General features: G+C 42.8%; 1 protein-coding gene across 2 annotated transcripts in view; it reads left to right on the top strand.

Annotated features, from left to right (window-relative positions):
* PALM (paralemmin) overlaps window positions 1–17,606 on the top strand; it is a 123,236-nt gene that overhangs the window by 33,228 nt on the left and 72,402 nt on the right. The window contains exon 1 of one of the 2 annotated variants that reach the window (XM_026698899.2): window positions 2,806–3,161. The exons of the other annotated variant lie outside the window; for it this stretch is intronic. Coding sequence (XP_026554684.1) covers window positions 3,157–3,161 — 5 coding nt within the window. The 5' untranslated portion in view covers window positions 2,806–3,156. Of the gene's footprint in view, window positions 1–2,805; window positions 3,162–17,606 lie in introns of those variants that run through there. 2 annotated transcript variants of the gene reach the window in all.

Genomic DNA, 17,606 nt, shown 5'->3' with positions numbered 1-17,606 from the left:
CGGATAACATGGCAGCAGCACAACAGAGCACAATTAATGTTGCTAGTTTCTGAGCAAATTCTTGTACATATTTTAATCTTGTCTTTTATATTTTAAAGGCTATGCTGTATAGTATGCCTTATTTTAATTGTGATGGTTCTGACACAAACGAGTTAGCCATATCACACCTGAAATATATTGAATGGATTTCTAAATAACGCCAACTGGTGGCAGCACTGGCTGATTTTGGCAGATTAGAAAAAAATTAAAGAGGACCAGACGAGGAAGCCATGACAAACAACTTTATTTATTATTGCCACGTCACTATAGCCAGCAGAAAAAAATTCATCTTGAATTAACAGATAGTAACAGATAGTCCTTGATTTACAACCCTGAGTCTGCAATTTTGGCTGAGTTGTAATGGTCATTAAGTGGGTCACCATGTGACCATGCCCGATTTTATGATTTTTTTTTTTGTGGTCATTAAGCAAATGCCATGGTCATAGAGTGACTGCAATGGTTGTTAAGCAAGGGTATTGTTTGCTATGGGGTATTTTTTTTGCAGGAAACTGGGAGTAAAAGTCAATTTTTGGAAAAAGCATCATAAATCAATCATGTGACTGAGGGGTGCCGCAAACGGTTATAGATTTGTGCAGGTGGCTGAGCACTCAAAATAATGACTCTGTGGGGAGCATTGTCAGAACTCCAAAAACGTCTGTGGAGATTCTCAGTTTTTCAGGTCATAGTTGTCTCAAATATGGTTTTTCAAAGGGCAACTAGACTGTTTTTTTCCCTGAGGAGGAGGAAGAAGAGGTGTCTTGGATAAGAAATGAAACACCCTTCTTCTTCCTCAGGGTAAAAAACCCCAATCCAGATGTCTTTTGAAAAACCACCTCTGAGGTAATTCAAAATAGATTGTAAGCAGCTTTTTCAGATTTGAGTTGTAATATTAACAGTCACTAAGTGACCAGTCATAAGTTAAGGACTACCTGTAATTGCACAGTCTAATTTCACAAGAAAAGGTTAAAAGAGGCAGGTGAGTTTATTACCGAAAAGGAATTGTGAGAAATGGACCACATCTACACAGCACTCTAAGCCAGCTATAAATCTACCTGATGCATTCACACAACATACTAAGCTCAGTTAATATTCATCTTGGATGGGAGGGCACCGCTCATCGCTTTGGTTTTAGCTTAGCATGTTGTACAAATACAGCTCGTGTGGTTGGTGTGATGTATTTTTCACCTCCTTCGAGTTAAACCGGAGGGGTGAACACAGGCAACTGGATAAGTCTTTGACAAGGGTTGTATATCTATGGAGAGTCAATTATCTAGGTTCATGGTTGTCCCAAAGATTCTTTATTCCAAAAGGCATCTGAACTTTTTTTTCTTTTGAAAACATTTCATATCTCACCCAGAAAGAACTGAAGAAACACTTTGGATGAGAAACAAAACATTTTCAAAGAAAAAAAAACACCAAGTCCAGTTGCCTTGTGGAAAAAGCACCACTGGGACAAAGGGTTGTGCGTGCCTCACCCTGAAGAGGCACTGGATAGTCCCCAATCAGAATAGTCATAGTGTTGAATTTGGGTATTGGCTGAACAGATGATCTCTGAGGGCCCCTCTACTTCCGTATATTGTCTTAGGTGACAGAAGCAAACCAGGCCATCTCCGAATACAGTAAGGTAATTTATCTGTCTGGGCCCAGAAGATTATGGGAACACAGTTGGCGTTCATCAACCAGAGTTGGATTCAGTATTTTGTGAGAATCTGTGATTATAAGGCAACTTCATTTGCTCACTGGAGAGCATATTCTGCAAGGAGTAAATATGAGCGGATCACTGAGCCAACCTGCTCATTTGTTTCTCCCTCTGCCTCCTCAGTTTTCAGTTCATTTTGGTCTGAACTAGTGTTTCCCAACCTCAGCGACTTTTAGATGTGTGGACTTCCATCTCCCAGAATGGCTGCAGAAGTCTGGGAATTATCCCACTTTTTAAAACAGCTGAGGGTGAGAAACTATGTTCATTGTGTTTCTCCGGAAATACTTGTCTGTATCTGTTGCCGCGATCTCGCTATTTTGTCTTTTGTTCCAGAGGGGAAAACACTCTGCATATGCCCAGAGTGCCTTTGCCCCACAATGATGCAACCTATCACATAAATGCAACCATGCAAGCCAGTAAATTTGCTTAGGCATTTCCTCTGCCTAGGAACGGGTCTTGTCGAATTGTTCTTTCTTTTTCTTCCATTCAGAAGGGTTCCTTTCGCCCCGAAGGCGAATTTCTCGGCTTTTCCCCGAAACCCATCCTCGTTCGCGGATTTCTCGGGCTGTTTGTGCCCCGACCGAGGCTCATAATGGTTGCATTCAGGGCTCACCCTCAGCCACAGTTCATTCTAACCGTAGCTTGCCGAACCAGCCAGGGAGCCCTGATAAAGCGAAGCCCTACATTTCGCGCCCTTTCTCAAGACCAGAAAGTGCCCGTTGCGCTAAGCCCAAACCAAAGCCGCTTTAAAAAAAAAAAATCGAGCGCGATGAGCAAACCAAGCCGCATCTTATTTCCCACCCGGAGCGTAGAAAGCAGCGCAGCCCGCCGCAGCGAGCGGGGCGAGGGGAGAGGCGCTGGAGCAACCGGGCGGCTCCCACCAGCCGTCTCACCGCCCCCCCCCACGACCGCCGCTCGGCTCCCTCCGAAGCCTCGTCGGCTTTCAGCTCGCCGGCTGCCTCTCTGCTTTGGGGAGAAAACACCCGCCGTGGCGGGAGGCGACCAGCAAGGGGCGCTATTGCAATGCTGGAGGAAGGCCGGCTTGGGAGAGTGGGGGGGGCGGCTCAACTGCACCCGCGCACACACGTTCACTCACACACACATATCCATCCCACACTCGCCCATAATACCCAAGGCTTCGCATCCTCGGCTCGCACAGCCCATCCGCTCGGGACGGTAACCAACGCCGGATGGGATGTGGAGTCGTCAGGTGCAGCCGTCACCGCCACCTTCTCTGACGGCCTCTGGAAATCAGAGCTCTTGACGAGGAGGAGGGGAAGGAGGAGGAGGAGGAGGAGGAGGAGGAGAGGAAGATTAATCCCGCTAAACCGGCTCTTTCCCCCCTCCCTTTTCTTGCACCTTGCAAGACCGCCAGACTGCCGGGAGTAGCCGAGGGGAGCACCGCGGAGTCCTGAAAAATGGAGTAAGCGTTTCTTCTCTTTCTTTTCTTTCTTTCTTTCTTTCTCTTTTTCCCCTCTCTTTCCTTCGCTCCCGGTCCGCGCCCGGAGGGTGCCCTTTTGGTGTCGGGAGTCTTTCCCCGTCTTCGTTCCGCCTCCGGTGCTGGAGCGGCTCCCTTTACAATATGCTGGGGACCCCTTGGCTGTGGCTGATGGGGCGGGGAGGAGATGTTGCAAAAGGCTTGGCCGTGGCAGATCTCGCCTCTTGTCCCCCACCCCACCCCACCCCACTCCCAATGGGCGATGCTGCTGCATTGGGCTCCTCGGACTTCAGGTCTCCAGCCTTGCTGGTTTTGCCCGCCAACTCTTGTTAAAAAAAAAAAGGCTAGCCGGCTGCACACCCCGAATGGGAAGGGAAGCTGAAAGAAAGGCTGGTCCTTTTTCTCAGGGGGTGACGCTCCATCTCTTTCTCGCAGCCTCTCCCTCCTCTTTTTTTTTACCTGTTGTTTGCAAGCTTTCATCTGCTGTGTATGTGTGTTTGCGTGGTAGTGCGTGACTGCCGCCACCCAGCCACCCCCGCTCCCCACCCCATCCAAGCAATGACTCAGGCGATTCTGAGAAGATGCACTTGGTTGGTGGCTTCCCACTGTCCCTCCTGTTCCTTCCACTCCAAATTGGATTAGGGTTGGGTTGGTTGTTTTTCTTCCTTTCTTTTGCTGTCCTCCGACCCGACCCAGGTGGAGGCTGCCTTTCAGGGTGGGGTAAGGTAGGCCCATCAATTCACCCTCCTTCCCTGAGAGAGAGGGGCCTTCCAAACGGCCTGGCTTTCGTGGGCTTGCCCGAAGCAAAAAATAACAAGCCTTCTTTTTTTATTATTTGACATTTTAATTTCTTCGGGTGCACTTGAGCGAAAGCACCCTTTGACAAGGAAGATGCCTCCAAAGCCCCGGATTGACAGAAAACAAAGGAATGGATTTAAGGGAAGGGTTCAGATTCAAGGCCTTCCTGTAACAGCTGTACTAAGTAAAGGGCATTGGATGCATGCCTAACCGTACCTTTGTTTTTATTTCCTTATTAATAAAAACTGCCCCTAGGTTTTGCCAGCCTGCTTCCAATTGGTTCTTTTTTTTCAATGGGCACACAGGTCCACAAAGTTGGCTCTGTGTGCGTGTGTGTGTGTGTGTGTGTGTGTGTGTGTGTGTGAAGATGGGTACATTCCTTTTGTTGGTCTTGCAATCTTGCCTGAAATCTTTGCTGAAAAGGAGGAAAAAGGGAAGGATTTTGACATATCGTTGCCCACTTTCTGACGAGGAACTTAAAAATGTGCTTTTTGTCCCCAGTAGCCTCCAGTAGGAATTGCTGGCGCCGGGCACAATCTCTTGGGAGGCTTCTCAGCCGAACTGTCTTGGTATCCACGTGTGCCAATTAACAGAATTAGACTTTAGCCAGGGGTTTCTTCTATATTGCTAGAAAAATTGCTGCAGTGAATTGAAATTTCAAGTTTCTGTTTTGGACCCTTCTTCCCTTCTGCTGTTTGAATGTTTGGGTGTATGCCACAGAATGTTCTGTGGTATAACCAGAAGGCATCTTGAGATTCATAATGGAAACATGTGTTTTATGGGGATAAAAAAGGATTGACTTTAATGTATTCCCCCCAAAAGATAAGGACAAAATAGTGCAATAGCCATTTTAAGGAGAGCTCTCCTTTTTCTTCACTAACAGAAAGATTTTCTGTGGTAACCTGGCTTTGAAAGGTTTAAATACTTCCCTGGAGCCTGGTTTTAGGCTGAATGTTTTCAATCTTCTGTGGAGTTTATTTGACTTCTGGGAGAGCAGATGAGGCAAGATGGGACTTCCCTCTGCTTTCATTTAAATATTTCATTTGTCTTTTGGCAACTAACGTAAGCATCCAGCTAATTGGTTTTTATTTTTCCAGTAGCTACATAAAACTAACCATCTTCACTAATCATAAGATACGTTTGCCTGTATAGCTCTCAACTTCATAGAATATCCCAACCCTCTTCCTACAACAAAGGGGTAGCCAGGGAGGGCTTAATAGTAATAATTCGTGGTTGTATACATATAAAAATATAGACCACTAGCCAGAAAGAGTTGCCTTTGATGATACGAGTGGCATATAAGTTAAATAAATAAATGAATAAATAAATAATGTGCATTTTTCCAGGAAGAAACATTAAGACCGTAGAAAAAAAACAGACCCCCCCCCATATTTTTTATATATCAAATTTGGAGATTGCCCATCTCACTCACAGAGTGACTCTTTTGATCTTAGCTTTGCTACCCTTATTTTGGAGGTCCAACAAATTAAGGATTTTCTCCTTAGTCTTTGACAGGCGAAGCAAATTCTGAATTAGGTTCCTTTGCTTCTAACTAGGCGGTCTGAATTGAGATTCTTTCAAGAGGGGCCCTGCAACCTTAATTGTTGGCTCTTGTTTTTCACACACTTGTCCCTGCTTGTCAGCTGTAGATCTAAGAAGTGCATTTCTTAGCTTTTCCTTGCATGGTTATCTTTTTTTTAAGAGCACGCACTGCCCACTTGTTTCCCAAAAAACTTGAGGCAGCATCTGAGCACCCATCCTTTTATTTCTTCCTTTGGCATGATCGAGCCTCAGCGTTCAAGGTGGTGTCTGGGATCCCACTGCTTTTTAAATGGGTGTTGCTCCAGATCTCTGTAGTGTTTATGGAAGAGCCAGTCTGATGGTTCAAGAGGCTGGACTAGTCCTACCTTAGACATAAAGCCATCTGCTTCTAGTCTAGCCACCTCAGCAATAACACCAGTATTTATCAATCTCAGCGAGTTTAAGACGTGTGGACTTCAACTCCCAGAATTCCCAGCCAGCTAGGTCTTAAATTTACTGAGATTCAGAAACACTGCATTACTTCCAACTGGCTTTCATGTAAATGCTACAGAGCTCTGAGACAACACCCAATTTAAGAGTAATGGGACTACAGACGCCTCCCCCCCCCAGTTCAAAGTGAGTCCCAATTTTTAATTTTCCCACAGCCCTAAGAAAGTAAATCACATGCTGTCCCAGAGATGTTTTTTGGAAAGGCAACTGGACTTTCTTGGGGGGTTTTCCCCTTGAAAATATTTCACTTCTTATCTGAGAAGCTTCTTCAATTCTGAATGGTGGGTTTATATTTGTATGCATTTATATTCTTTGTAGGCATCTAGTCATTAGCACTAGTATGTATGCAGGTGTGAAGAATCAATGCCACAGGTTAAATTCCAGTTAAGCTCCTTCTACAGAGTGTGAAAGAGTTTGTGCTTCTGTGTGTAAGGCTATACTAGTATGCTTAAGAGCTAATTTCTTCAATTATCTTTGGGTGGATAGAACTGTGACCATTAAGCTTCTGGTCAGAGGCATACTAGCATCCACCACAACTTAGTTTGAACGTATTCTAGAATTCAATCCTACAAGATGAAAAGTTGTGTACAGGATATTGTTGGGTTCACTGAGTTCCTTCTGTTTTGCAAATAAGCATGTGACCACAATCTATTTTGCAAATAAGCATGTGACCTTCCTAATCTTTCATTATCTCAAAATTTAGTCTGAAACTAAGCAATATTTGCCATATCACAGTCCTTTTTGAGCAGTAGCCAAAACTGATAATCTAAAATAATTTAAGCAGAACTTTAAAAAACAACAACTAGAAAACATCTCTGGAGTTGGCGCCCAAGATTGAAAGATTAAATAATAATGATAATGTTGTCATAACAATACAAACAATAATAGCACTGTCCCTGCTGTTAGTACAGCTATTACAACTGTTATTGACAGTTAAAATTCCAAAAACAGATTAGAGAATGATAATTAATGACTCTTTTCTATGACGCGCAGAAATGCTAGAGGACTTCTTCTAGCTAGAAAAGCTTTGCAGAAGATTATTCCTTCTGGCAACAACCCTTCCCACATCTCGGTTTCCCAAACTTTGCAGAGCAGATTTCAGAATAATTTTGATACCATTAGGTAACACGAGAAGTGGCCATGATGTGATCCAATTAATTTTAAAATGAAGGAGCAGAATGCTCTGAATGGTTATATAACAATAAGTACGGATCGGGTGGCATCTTGTGAAACTAATAAAGTTTATTAAAAGGCATAAGCATTTGTGGGCTGCCACCGAAGCTTATGACTTCTAATAAAAATTGTTTGTCAGAGAAGGTTCTATAGGATGGATTTTTTTATTACCACAGACTTAACACAGCCTACAATGTCTCTAATCTGCAAAGCAGTTATTAAAGAGTAGCTCTAAGAATATTTCTCAACTTTGGCAACTTTAAGATATGTGGACTTCAATTCTCGGCATAGCTGGCATAGGAATTCTAGAACAAGAATTATTCAATTGAGATACATACAGGTAGTCCCTGACTTATGACCACAGTTGTGACTGGAACTTCTGTCTTTAAGCAAGGCAGTTATTAAGAGAGGCATGTCCAATTTTATGACCTTTTTTGCTGTGGTCATTAAGTAAATCACATGGTTGTTAAGTGAATCTGACTTCCCTTGTTGACTTTGCTTATTGGAAACCAGTTGGGAAAGTTGCAAATGGTGATCTCATATCCCTGGGAAATTGCAACTATCAGAAATGCATACCAGTTGCCAAGTGCTTGAATTTTGATTATGTAACCCTGGGGATGCTTCAAAAGTCATAAGTTGTGAGTTGTAGGCCACTTTTTTTTAGCGCCGTTGTAATTTTGGACAGTCACTAAACAAAGGGTTGTAAGTCAAGGACTACCTGTTCTAAGAGATCTTGGCCAAAAACAGAAAGCTGACTTATGCAGATCTTTCATCTGATTCAGTTGTTAGCAAAATGTTTACCTTCATAGGGAGATTTATTAGTGTTCAGTGCCCATGAGTGCTAAACAGAGCCTCCCTATTCAGGAGCAATTTAGCTCTGAATACCACAAGCAGTGGGGAAGAGGTATGGTTGGAACTAATTAGAAGCATCTAATTGGCCACTGTGGGGAAAAAGATAGTCAGATTCAGTGAAGTTGACTCACCCACAATCTTTGGTCTTTTGAGATCTGTCTTCCGTCATAACAAGTATTATTAATCAGGTTATCTGAATGGAACTTTGAATTAGAAGTCCTGAGCAATCTACTTCAGAATAGCATTTGTTATAGGTTGTACAATGAGTTTTCATATACCGGTAGCATCTCCACTCTAATTTCTGGTTGGTCATTGGATGGATTGGGGATAGGGAAGAGTTTAATTTAGTTCACGAAGATTTAGATCAGATTAGATTAACAGAGTTGGAAGGGATCTTGTAGGTCATCTAGTCCAAACCCCCCACCCACCCAAGCAGGAGACCCTACACCATTTCTGACAAATGGCAGTCCAATCTCTTCTTAAAAGTCTCAAGTGATGAAGCTCCCACTATTGTCGAAGGCAAGCTATTCCATTGGTTGATTGTTCTCAGTGTCAGAAATTTTCACTTTATTTCCAGGTTGAATCTTTCCTTGTTCACTTTCCATCCATTATTCCTTATCTGGCCTTTGAGTGCCTTGGAAAATAGCTTACCCCTTCTTCTCTGTGGCAGCCCCTCAAATATTGGAATTCTGCTATCATGTCTCAAAACTTAGTTATCACCTGAAATGTTCAGTTCCCTGAATTTTGAAGTATTATCCACAAATAATAATAAAGAATGTATATTTAGGGAACAGCTTGTTCAAAAATGCTTATTTTAAACATTTAAATGCATTTAGAAAAAATGCATTTGTAGATTTCTCCCCCAAACCACGCACACCCTCAAAAAGACCCAATTTCTGTATATTAGGCAAACGGAAACAATGCTGTGTTGTGTAGTACTGGAAATAGTGCACCAAAATATTTAACCAATTTTAGTGCCAACTTCTTTTTAAAAATATCAAATCAAATTTGACAGAGTCAATAAAATGAAACCCACAAAAAAATTGGTCAAATTAATCAAAATCAAAAACAGAGAATAACTAAAACAGACAGGTTTATCCATTCTTGTTGGAACCAGAGAGACACAGTTTAAAATTGATGGTAGTCTGATCCCAAACACAGCCTCTACATTTTCCCATTGTCTGGTTTGGAGAATTAGAGATAAAGCAGGATGACAGCTAAGGAGGACTTCTCACATCTTGCCTTGCCTTGCCTTGTCTTCACCAAGGAATTAACCGCACCTAAGGAACAATACAAGAGCACACAACAGATAAAAACTCAAGGTAAACCGCTCCAAACTTGATTGCAGAAAGTACGACTTCAGCCACAGAGTGGTCAATGCCTGGAATGCACTACCTGACTCTGTTGTTACATCCTCTAACCCCCACTCCTTTAACCTCAGACTAACCACTATTGACCTCACCCCATTCCTAAGAGGCCTGTAAGGGGCGTGCATAAGTGCACAACTTTGCCGACTGTCCCTATCCTATTGTCCCCATTTATTTGTACCTATTTCCTGTATTCTTACTCATGTTTATACTTATACCTATTTTCTTGTAAGCAATTGACAAATGAAATAAATAAATAAATAAAAAGTACCTATCGCTTTTTAAAACAGTCATATTCCCATATTATAATCATGGACTTGTTATTTGTATGCAATAATTTTTTACATAGGGGAGTTGGCTTGTTGGATGCAGGGAAAGAATGGGGGGGGGGGAAGGTCCGGAATCTCTGCTTCTCCTCCCAATCCCAGGGGATACTCCAATCTGTTTTGAGAGCAGGAGAGCAGCTGTAAGGTAAACAGGGAATCAGATTTCAACCCCAGAAGTGCTTCTGTACCTCAGATCACAACACAACTCTTCAGTTGGGTGCCTCCCAAATGTGTTGGACTACGGAACCAGTAATCCATTAGTTGAGCTGTTGCCTAACACATCTGGAAGACATCATAATGGGGAAATCTGCATTACCTGCAGCTCATCAATCAGGGCAGCATTATCAGCTCCTTTGAATATCTCGGGAGCAGGAAGCCGTCGAAAGCACTGTGGGGGAAAAAAGCAAACTGGAGAAAAACATTGAAATGGAAGCATTAATGCTGCCATTCTCTCCGACGGGCATAATATTAGCCGCCTGGCTCTATTGACAAAACAAACAATTAAAGATAGTACTTATCACCTTTTTTTGTTTGTTTTAGGCTGTTTGGCTTGATGCCATTATATAAATACACTTTTTAAAAAAAGGATTAATGCACCCCAAGTTGCAAGATTTTGGCATTCTCAACTTGAAATACAATCATAGGAGCATACCAATGAAGGAGCATACCAATCAAGCTAAATAAATATAATTTTATGACATTTCTTGGGAGAACATCAACATCTTGCTTTGATCTGGCCATCTCATGAGTCTGCAGTGATTTTTTTTAAAATAATAATTTTGGCTGGCTTGGGAATTCTGGGAGTTGAAGTACTGTATTTTTCTTATAAGTCTACCAACCATTTCTTATTCCTTCATACCATTGTAGCCAATATATAAATGTTCTATTATCTCCCCTATAACTCTTTGTCATGGAACTATTTTCTCCGCTTTTGTAATATAATCCATAAACAGACTCTAGTCTTTAATGAAAAAAACTTTTGTAGTTTTTTTTTCTAGCAGTCTTACGTTTCTTAAAGGTGGAGGTAAGCGACCTTCCTATTCCCCTTTAACCACATGATTTCTAGATTCCAGAAGGTTGAAAAAGAGAACTACTGATTAGCTAGCCAGCCAGCCAGCCAGCAGGCTGTGACTGTCCCATTTCAACTGCTGAGCTGGTCACATTCAATGTGTGACTCCCCTGAAGTTGCTGAAGCAGTAAATTTTCTCTAGCAAGTCAGTTTAGGTCACGGGTGTCAAACTCAAGGCCTGTAGGCCGGATCCAGACCATAGGATGCTTAGATTTGGCCTGCAGGACCTCTCTGGAAACAGCGAAGGGCTGGCCTGTGGTGCCTCTGCCAAAATGGAGTTCATGAGGGCTGCAGGCGGCCCTCCCGAGCTCTGTTTTCACTGGCAGAGGGTTGTAGGAAGCTGTCACAGCCGAAAATGGAGCTTGGGAGCCCATTTTAACTGGCAGAGTGCTTGGACCACCACAGGAGCACCCAACATGAATGACATCAAGCTGACCGTGCCCACCCTGACCATGCCCACCTCAGCCCCCCCCCCCCCCCCCGAGATCAAACACAACCCTGATGTGGCCCTCAAAGAAACTGAGTTTGACACTTCTGGTTTAGGTCATCAAGAATTTACTCCTGGTGTAAGGAGGGTAAGGAGGGTATTTCAATCTTGGCAACTTTAAGGTGTGTGGACTTCAGCTCCCAGAGTTCCCCAGCGGCTCGTCTTAAAATTGCTAAGGTTGAGATAGGCTGTAAGTGAGTTAGGCTATAACAGAATAACAGAGATGGACGGGACCTTGTAGATCATCTAGTCCAACCCTCCTCCCAAGCAGGAGACCCTACACCATTTCTGACAGATGCCAGCCCAGTTTCTTCTGAAAAGCTTCCAGTGATGAAGCTCCCACAACTTCTGAGGGCAGTTTCTGTTCCATTGGTTGATTGCTATCACTGTCAGAAAATTTTCCTTATTTCTAGGGTGAATTTCTTCTTGATCAGTTTTCACCCCATTATTCCTTGTCTGGCCTTCGGGTGCTTTGAAAAATAGACAGATCCCCTCCTCTCTGTGATAGCCCTTCAAATATTGGAACACTGCTATTATGTCTCCCCTGGTCCTTCACTAGAATAGCCATGTCCAGTTCCTATAACGTTTCTTCATATATTTTAGCTTCCAGTCCCTTAATCATCTTAATTGTTCTTCTCTACACTCTTTCTAAAGTCTCAACTATAGTGTGGTGACCAAAACTGGATGCAGTACTCTAGGTGTGATCTTACTAAGGCTTTATAGAGTGGTATTAGTACCTCGCATGATCTTGATTGAATCCTTCTGTTAATGCTACTTAGGATTGCATTGGCTTTTTTGGCTGTTGCTGCACACTGTTGGCTCATATTCAATTGGCTGTCCACTAAGACTTCAAGATCCCTTTCACAGTTACTGCTATTAAGCCTGGCTTCTCCCTACCTATATGTGTATTTTTGGTTTTTCTTGCCTAAAACTTTACATTTCTCTACACTAAATTTCATTTTGTGAGTTAGGGCCCAGTGTTCAAGTCTGTCAAAATCCATCTGGATCTTGAGGCTATCGTTTAGGCTGAATGAATATGTCATGGCAAGAGGTGTTCACAGCACAATTTCATGATTATTTACTTGGGAGTAAGCAAAGTTCTATCTATTATGCTTAACTGGGCTTTTTGCTGGCACTTACATGTTCTCTGCGTACATACTTCCAGATGAAACAGGCATATGGAGTGATCCAGAAACAAATCCAGGTAGCATTATTCATAATTAGCTGGTGGTGAGACCTAGACTCAACTCTTGTGTCCAAAGGCAGTCTACACCTGGCAATATCTGCTTCCTGGAGATAAACAACAGAGATAAACTATTAGATTTGTGACCTTTTTTTTCTAGGCAGCTGAAAATAGCACATGGGTCCCACCCATTTTATCTCATCAACCATTCTGCTGGATTGGTTGTCGACTAACCTGAGATAAACCAACAAGCTTCATGCTGAGTGGAAATTTGGACATTCTTTCGCCTGGGTGTTTAATCACATGCAGATTTTTTTATGCTTGCTCACTTGCTTGCTTCTGGAAGCTTCAGATTGGCCAGAACAGAAAAATCAGATGCTCTATTACAGGGGCATCCAACCTTGGCAGCCAGCTGGGGAATTCTGGGAGTTGAAGTCCACAAGTCTTAAAAGTTGCCAAGGTTGGACACCCTTGCTCTGTTAAAAGGTAAAACTTGTACCATACTGAGCCATTATACAGGTAGTTCTTGACTTACAAGCTGTCACTGACCATTCAAAGTTACAATGGAACTATCTAGGGCAGGGGTGTCAAAGACAAGGCCTGAGGGCTGGATCCAGCCCGGGATATGGTCGGATAAGGCCTGTGGGGCCATCTTGGAAAATGTAAAGGGCTGGCCCAGTCTACCCAATGTGAAGAGGAAGCATCAGGCCAGCATGGCTTCAACCAGGTCTACCCAGTGCGAAGAGGAAACATGCCAGCAGTTTGGGGAATGGTGTCAAGCTGGCCATGACTACCAGTTGACCACACCCACCCAGTTGACCATACCCACCCAGTTGGCCATATCCACCCAGTTGGCCACGCTCTCCCAGTCAGCCACACCCGCCCAGTTGGCCATGCCCACCCAGTCAGCAAAGCCCAGTGAGTGCCGTCAAGCTGACCGTGGCCACCCAGTCGGCCACGCTCCCCAGCTCCCCCAAGATCAACCACAGCCCTGATGCGGCCCTCAATGAAATTGAGCCCGATACCCCTGATCTAGAGGATACTTATGACCAGGATTCAAAGTTCCAATGGTTCCCCCACTCCCAGTCATGTGATTCAACTTCAAGTGCTCAGAAACTGGCTGCATTTATGGCTGTTTACGTGGTCACATGACTGAGTTTTATGATGGTTTTGCTAAAATTGGCATTTACCTGTGGTTTTCATCGAAGCCACGCGCTTAACGAAAGATTGTTTAATGAACATGCTGTTCATTTAACAACTGTGAAGGCTGCTTTACAACTGCCATACTTGCTTAAGGACTGCTTGCAAGAAATGTTGTAAAATTGTGTTAGTCACATCTACATAAGTTGAGAACTACCTATACACTTAGTCCTCGACTTACAACCACAATTGAACCCAAAATTTCAGTTGTTAAGTGAAAAATTTGTTAAGTGAATTTGTCCCATTTTACAAATTTTCTTGCCGAATTTGTTAAGTGAATCACTGCAGTTAAATTAGTAACATGGTTGTTAAATGAATCTGGGTTCTTTATTGATTTTGCTTGTCAGAAGGTCGCAAAATGACTTGAGCACTGCAACTGTCATAAATATGAATCAATTGTCAAACACCTGAATGTAAATTATGTGACCATGGGGATGCTACAATGGTCATAAGTGTGAAAAATGATCATATGTCACTATTTTAGTGCCATTGTAACTTTGAACGGTCACTAAATGAACTGTTGTAAGTGGAAGACTACCTCTATTGGCTGAGAGTATAGGTACCCTTGTAAAGAGGTAATTTGCCTCTGCTCAGAATCAAAAACAAGTGAATAAGTGAACGTCTTAGAGAGGTATTTGTGTTGAAGGCAGATGGAGAGCAACACAGATTCCCTTTGGGTTATCTCACACATTCTCTCATGGCCCCAATCCCTAGGCGATCAGTTGGTTGGTGAGTCATCAATACAGATTGTGAATTGGCAGGGTATTTATTTATGAAATTTTATCGGGCTGCCCAACTCAGTGACCCTGGGTGGCTTGCAGCTTTTTTTCTACTCCCCAAGAAAAAAAAATTGATATAAATGGCTCATGTGTTCAGCAACAGTTATTTAAAGACAGAATCCTGTCCTACACGAGCCATTTTGGACAGTGACTTGATAACTTTAACAAAATGGAACCTTTTTTTGGGACCAAGTAAATATATATTTAACGTCATGATTCCAGTGGCAACCAGCTAGGGGCCTCTAGCAGTTTTGCAAAAAGGAAGTTACTGTATTAGGTGGTGGAACTTTTGGCTGAAACAAAAATTTACAGAAATACATTATATGAAAAAACAGAGAGAGAGTAGCATGTACTCTCTAGGACAGTGTTTCTCAACCTCAGCAAAGTTAAGATGTGTGGGCTTCAAGTCCCAGAATTCCCCAGCCAGCATAAAAACTCCCAGAATTCCCTAGTCACCACCCCAGAATTCTGGGAGTTGAAGTCTACATTATCTTTAAAAGTTGCTGAGATAGGAAAACACTGTGACTGAAACAGCCTGTATCCTCCACGGACCTGTTTTCTCTTTTATTGTAGATTCTGTAAACCAAGCAGACCTCTGGCCATAATTTCCTCTTGTGACAGAGAATTCCAGAGCTGAATTCCAACACTTGGCTGTTATCTTCTGTTTATAACTTTATCCGAAGCCTTCCACATATGGTTGAACTGCAAAATTCCCAGTCAAGGTAGTCCACCATAATGCTAACTGCGGAATTTCGGGAAACTTCTCACCGGTTGCAGACAATGCAAAATAATATAAGAGGATTGAAGTGTCTACACATAGGTGGACATATACATTTTCCTTGCTTTATGCTATGAACTAACTCTTTGGGTACAAGCTCTAAAACGTTAGGAGCAGTAGGCATATTATTGAAGAAAAATGGGGAGGCATTCAGCCTCTGTCATTACAGGTAATCTTCCTTTAGTGACTGCCCGGTTCAGTGAATGTTTGCAGTTACAGTGGTGACAAATATATATAATTATAACTATATATATAGTTATATATACTGTATATATAAACCAATCCTTTGTTGATCTGTAAAGCAAAGGAAAGCTGAAGTAAGATTGTAAGCACAGTTCTGGTTTCACTTAGCAACTGCTTCACTTAGTGCCCAGATTTCTGCTTCCAAATGTGTTTGCTAAGTGAGGACTACCTGTATTTTCAAGTTCCTCTCTGCTCATGAAAGCCTTGTTATCACCTCCCCATCAATCACCCCTTGCTTTCATGGCTTCAGCTCTGAAACAAAGCCTGTATTTAACGCAGCCGTTTTCTAGCCACGGGGTGATTTTTATTTTTCTCCTTCAGGATGCTGGAAGGTCCAGTGGAAAGAAAAATAAAGAACAAAGAGGAGGAGGAGGAGGAGGAGGAGGAGAGCAAGCAAGCAATTGGCATTTATAAAGTGCTAAGGATGTGCATTAAAAGCAAGGGCAGGTTGAGAAGAGCAATGACAAGGCCCAGGGAAAAATGGAAGGCATGAATATTTGATGAAAAGGGCTGTTTACAGAAAGGAAGGCAGGTTTCCTGCCCCTCTTCCAATCTCTCTCTCAGACTTTTAGTAACATCACATCCTTTTGTGGCTGAGCAATCTCTGCTTAGGAGTCTTCCCCACCTGCCCCACTGATAAAAGCAATGATGATATTTATGAATGAATGAGGCGTCCTCTAACAATCCTTGCATAACCAGCTCTGGGCAGGGGTTCTTCAACAAGAGGAAGTCCATGCCCAAGTCAGTATTTCTCAGCCTTAGCAATTTAAGATGTGTGGATTTCCAACTCCCAGCACTCTGGCCAGGGAATTCTGGGAGCTGCTCCACACATCTTAACGTGGCTACGGTTGAGAAACGTTGGCCTAAGCCACAGATGTCAAACTTGCGGCGTCACGTTGCTGTCACGTGACATCACAATGTTTTTTTTTTCCTTTCATGGAGTTAGGGTGGGAATGGCCTAAGCACGACACATCTGGCCCCATGGGCTGTGAGTTTAACATGTGGCGGGGTGAGCTCCTGTCACTTGTTCCAGCTTCTGCCATCCCAGTAGTTTGAAAGTATGCAACTGTGAGTAGATAGATGGGGACCACTTTAGCGGGCAACTTAACAGGGACGCAAAAGGAGCCCCTTACTAGGTGTCCCCCTGGCATCAGTGATACCACCGGTTGATCCTTTCACCCAGGAAGCACTTCAGAGCTTCCAACATGGAAGTGTAATATAGTACCAAAATGTCCAGATCCTTCTTACAGGTACTTCTCACTGTGGAGCCAGATAAAACTCTTGTCGAGTTTTAAAAGTATAAAAACGGAGCCTGCTAAACTGGATTAAAGATCCCTTTAATCAGTCTTTCCCTGTTGCTATCTCCCAGACATAATCAGGAATAGATTGACATCGAGCATAGACGCTTCACTTAGATATTTTAACAGACAGACAGACAGGGGAATAGATAGTGGTTTCTTCTCCAGAAAGAGAGCTCATTCCTATTTTAAAAGTCTTGAAGGCAGATCCGGTGATGATAAGTCCAGAAGTGGGTATGAAGGTAACGTTCTCCTCCTGACCCTGTTTTTGGGGAGGTACGATGCTATTACAGCCGGAGGTTCCACCCTATTTTCATTAGTAGCTGAGAGCTGTTGATAGATCTGTCTCCAGCAAGTATGTAAAAAATAGAAATAAAACATCTAGCGAGAAGATAGACAATTTGGGATGGGGTCTTTCTTTCCTTTTTTTCCTGATGTTTGAGAGTTCTCAGTAGCAATTTAAGTAGAATCGGTGGGGCTGCTCCTTTATCATTACAGGGATTGATATTTTTTTTTTTAAATGCTGTGATTCTGGAAGAGCTTATAGATTGCAACATTGTGTCTAATTTAGCACAATGAGCTTGCAAATAATTATTTGGTCCATTGCTCCCAAACACTGCAGTTTAGATATTCGGTTGGAAGTGACCGAGGGATGTGGGTGGATGCAGAAAAGCAGAGAAGTGCTGTTTTCATCTGTGGCAAGGAAGAGCATTAAGTTCCTTTTCACCAAAGACTGAATGTTTTCTAGTCACAAAGGGTAGGTGCCTGAACTTGTCCCATAACTTTAGCTACGGTTCTTTGCCAAGACTAAGTGGGCTAAGCTGCAACATTTCTCCAGCCAGGGTT

The sequence above is a fragment of the Pseudonaja textilis genome, chromosome 1 (genome assembly GCF_049901715.1).
Source record: "Pseudonaja textilis isolate UNSWEBS1 chromosome 1, rPseTex1.2, whole genome shotgun sequence".
Taxonomy (NCBI): Eukaryota; Metazoa; Chordata; class Lepidosauria; order Squamata; family Elapidae; genus Pseudonaja; species Pseudonaja textilis.
This window is presented reverse-complemented; position numbering and strand designations above follow the sequence as displayed.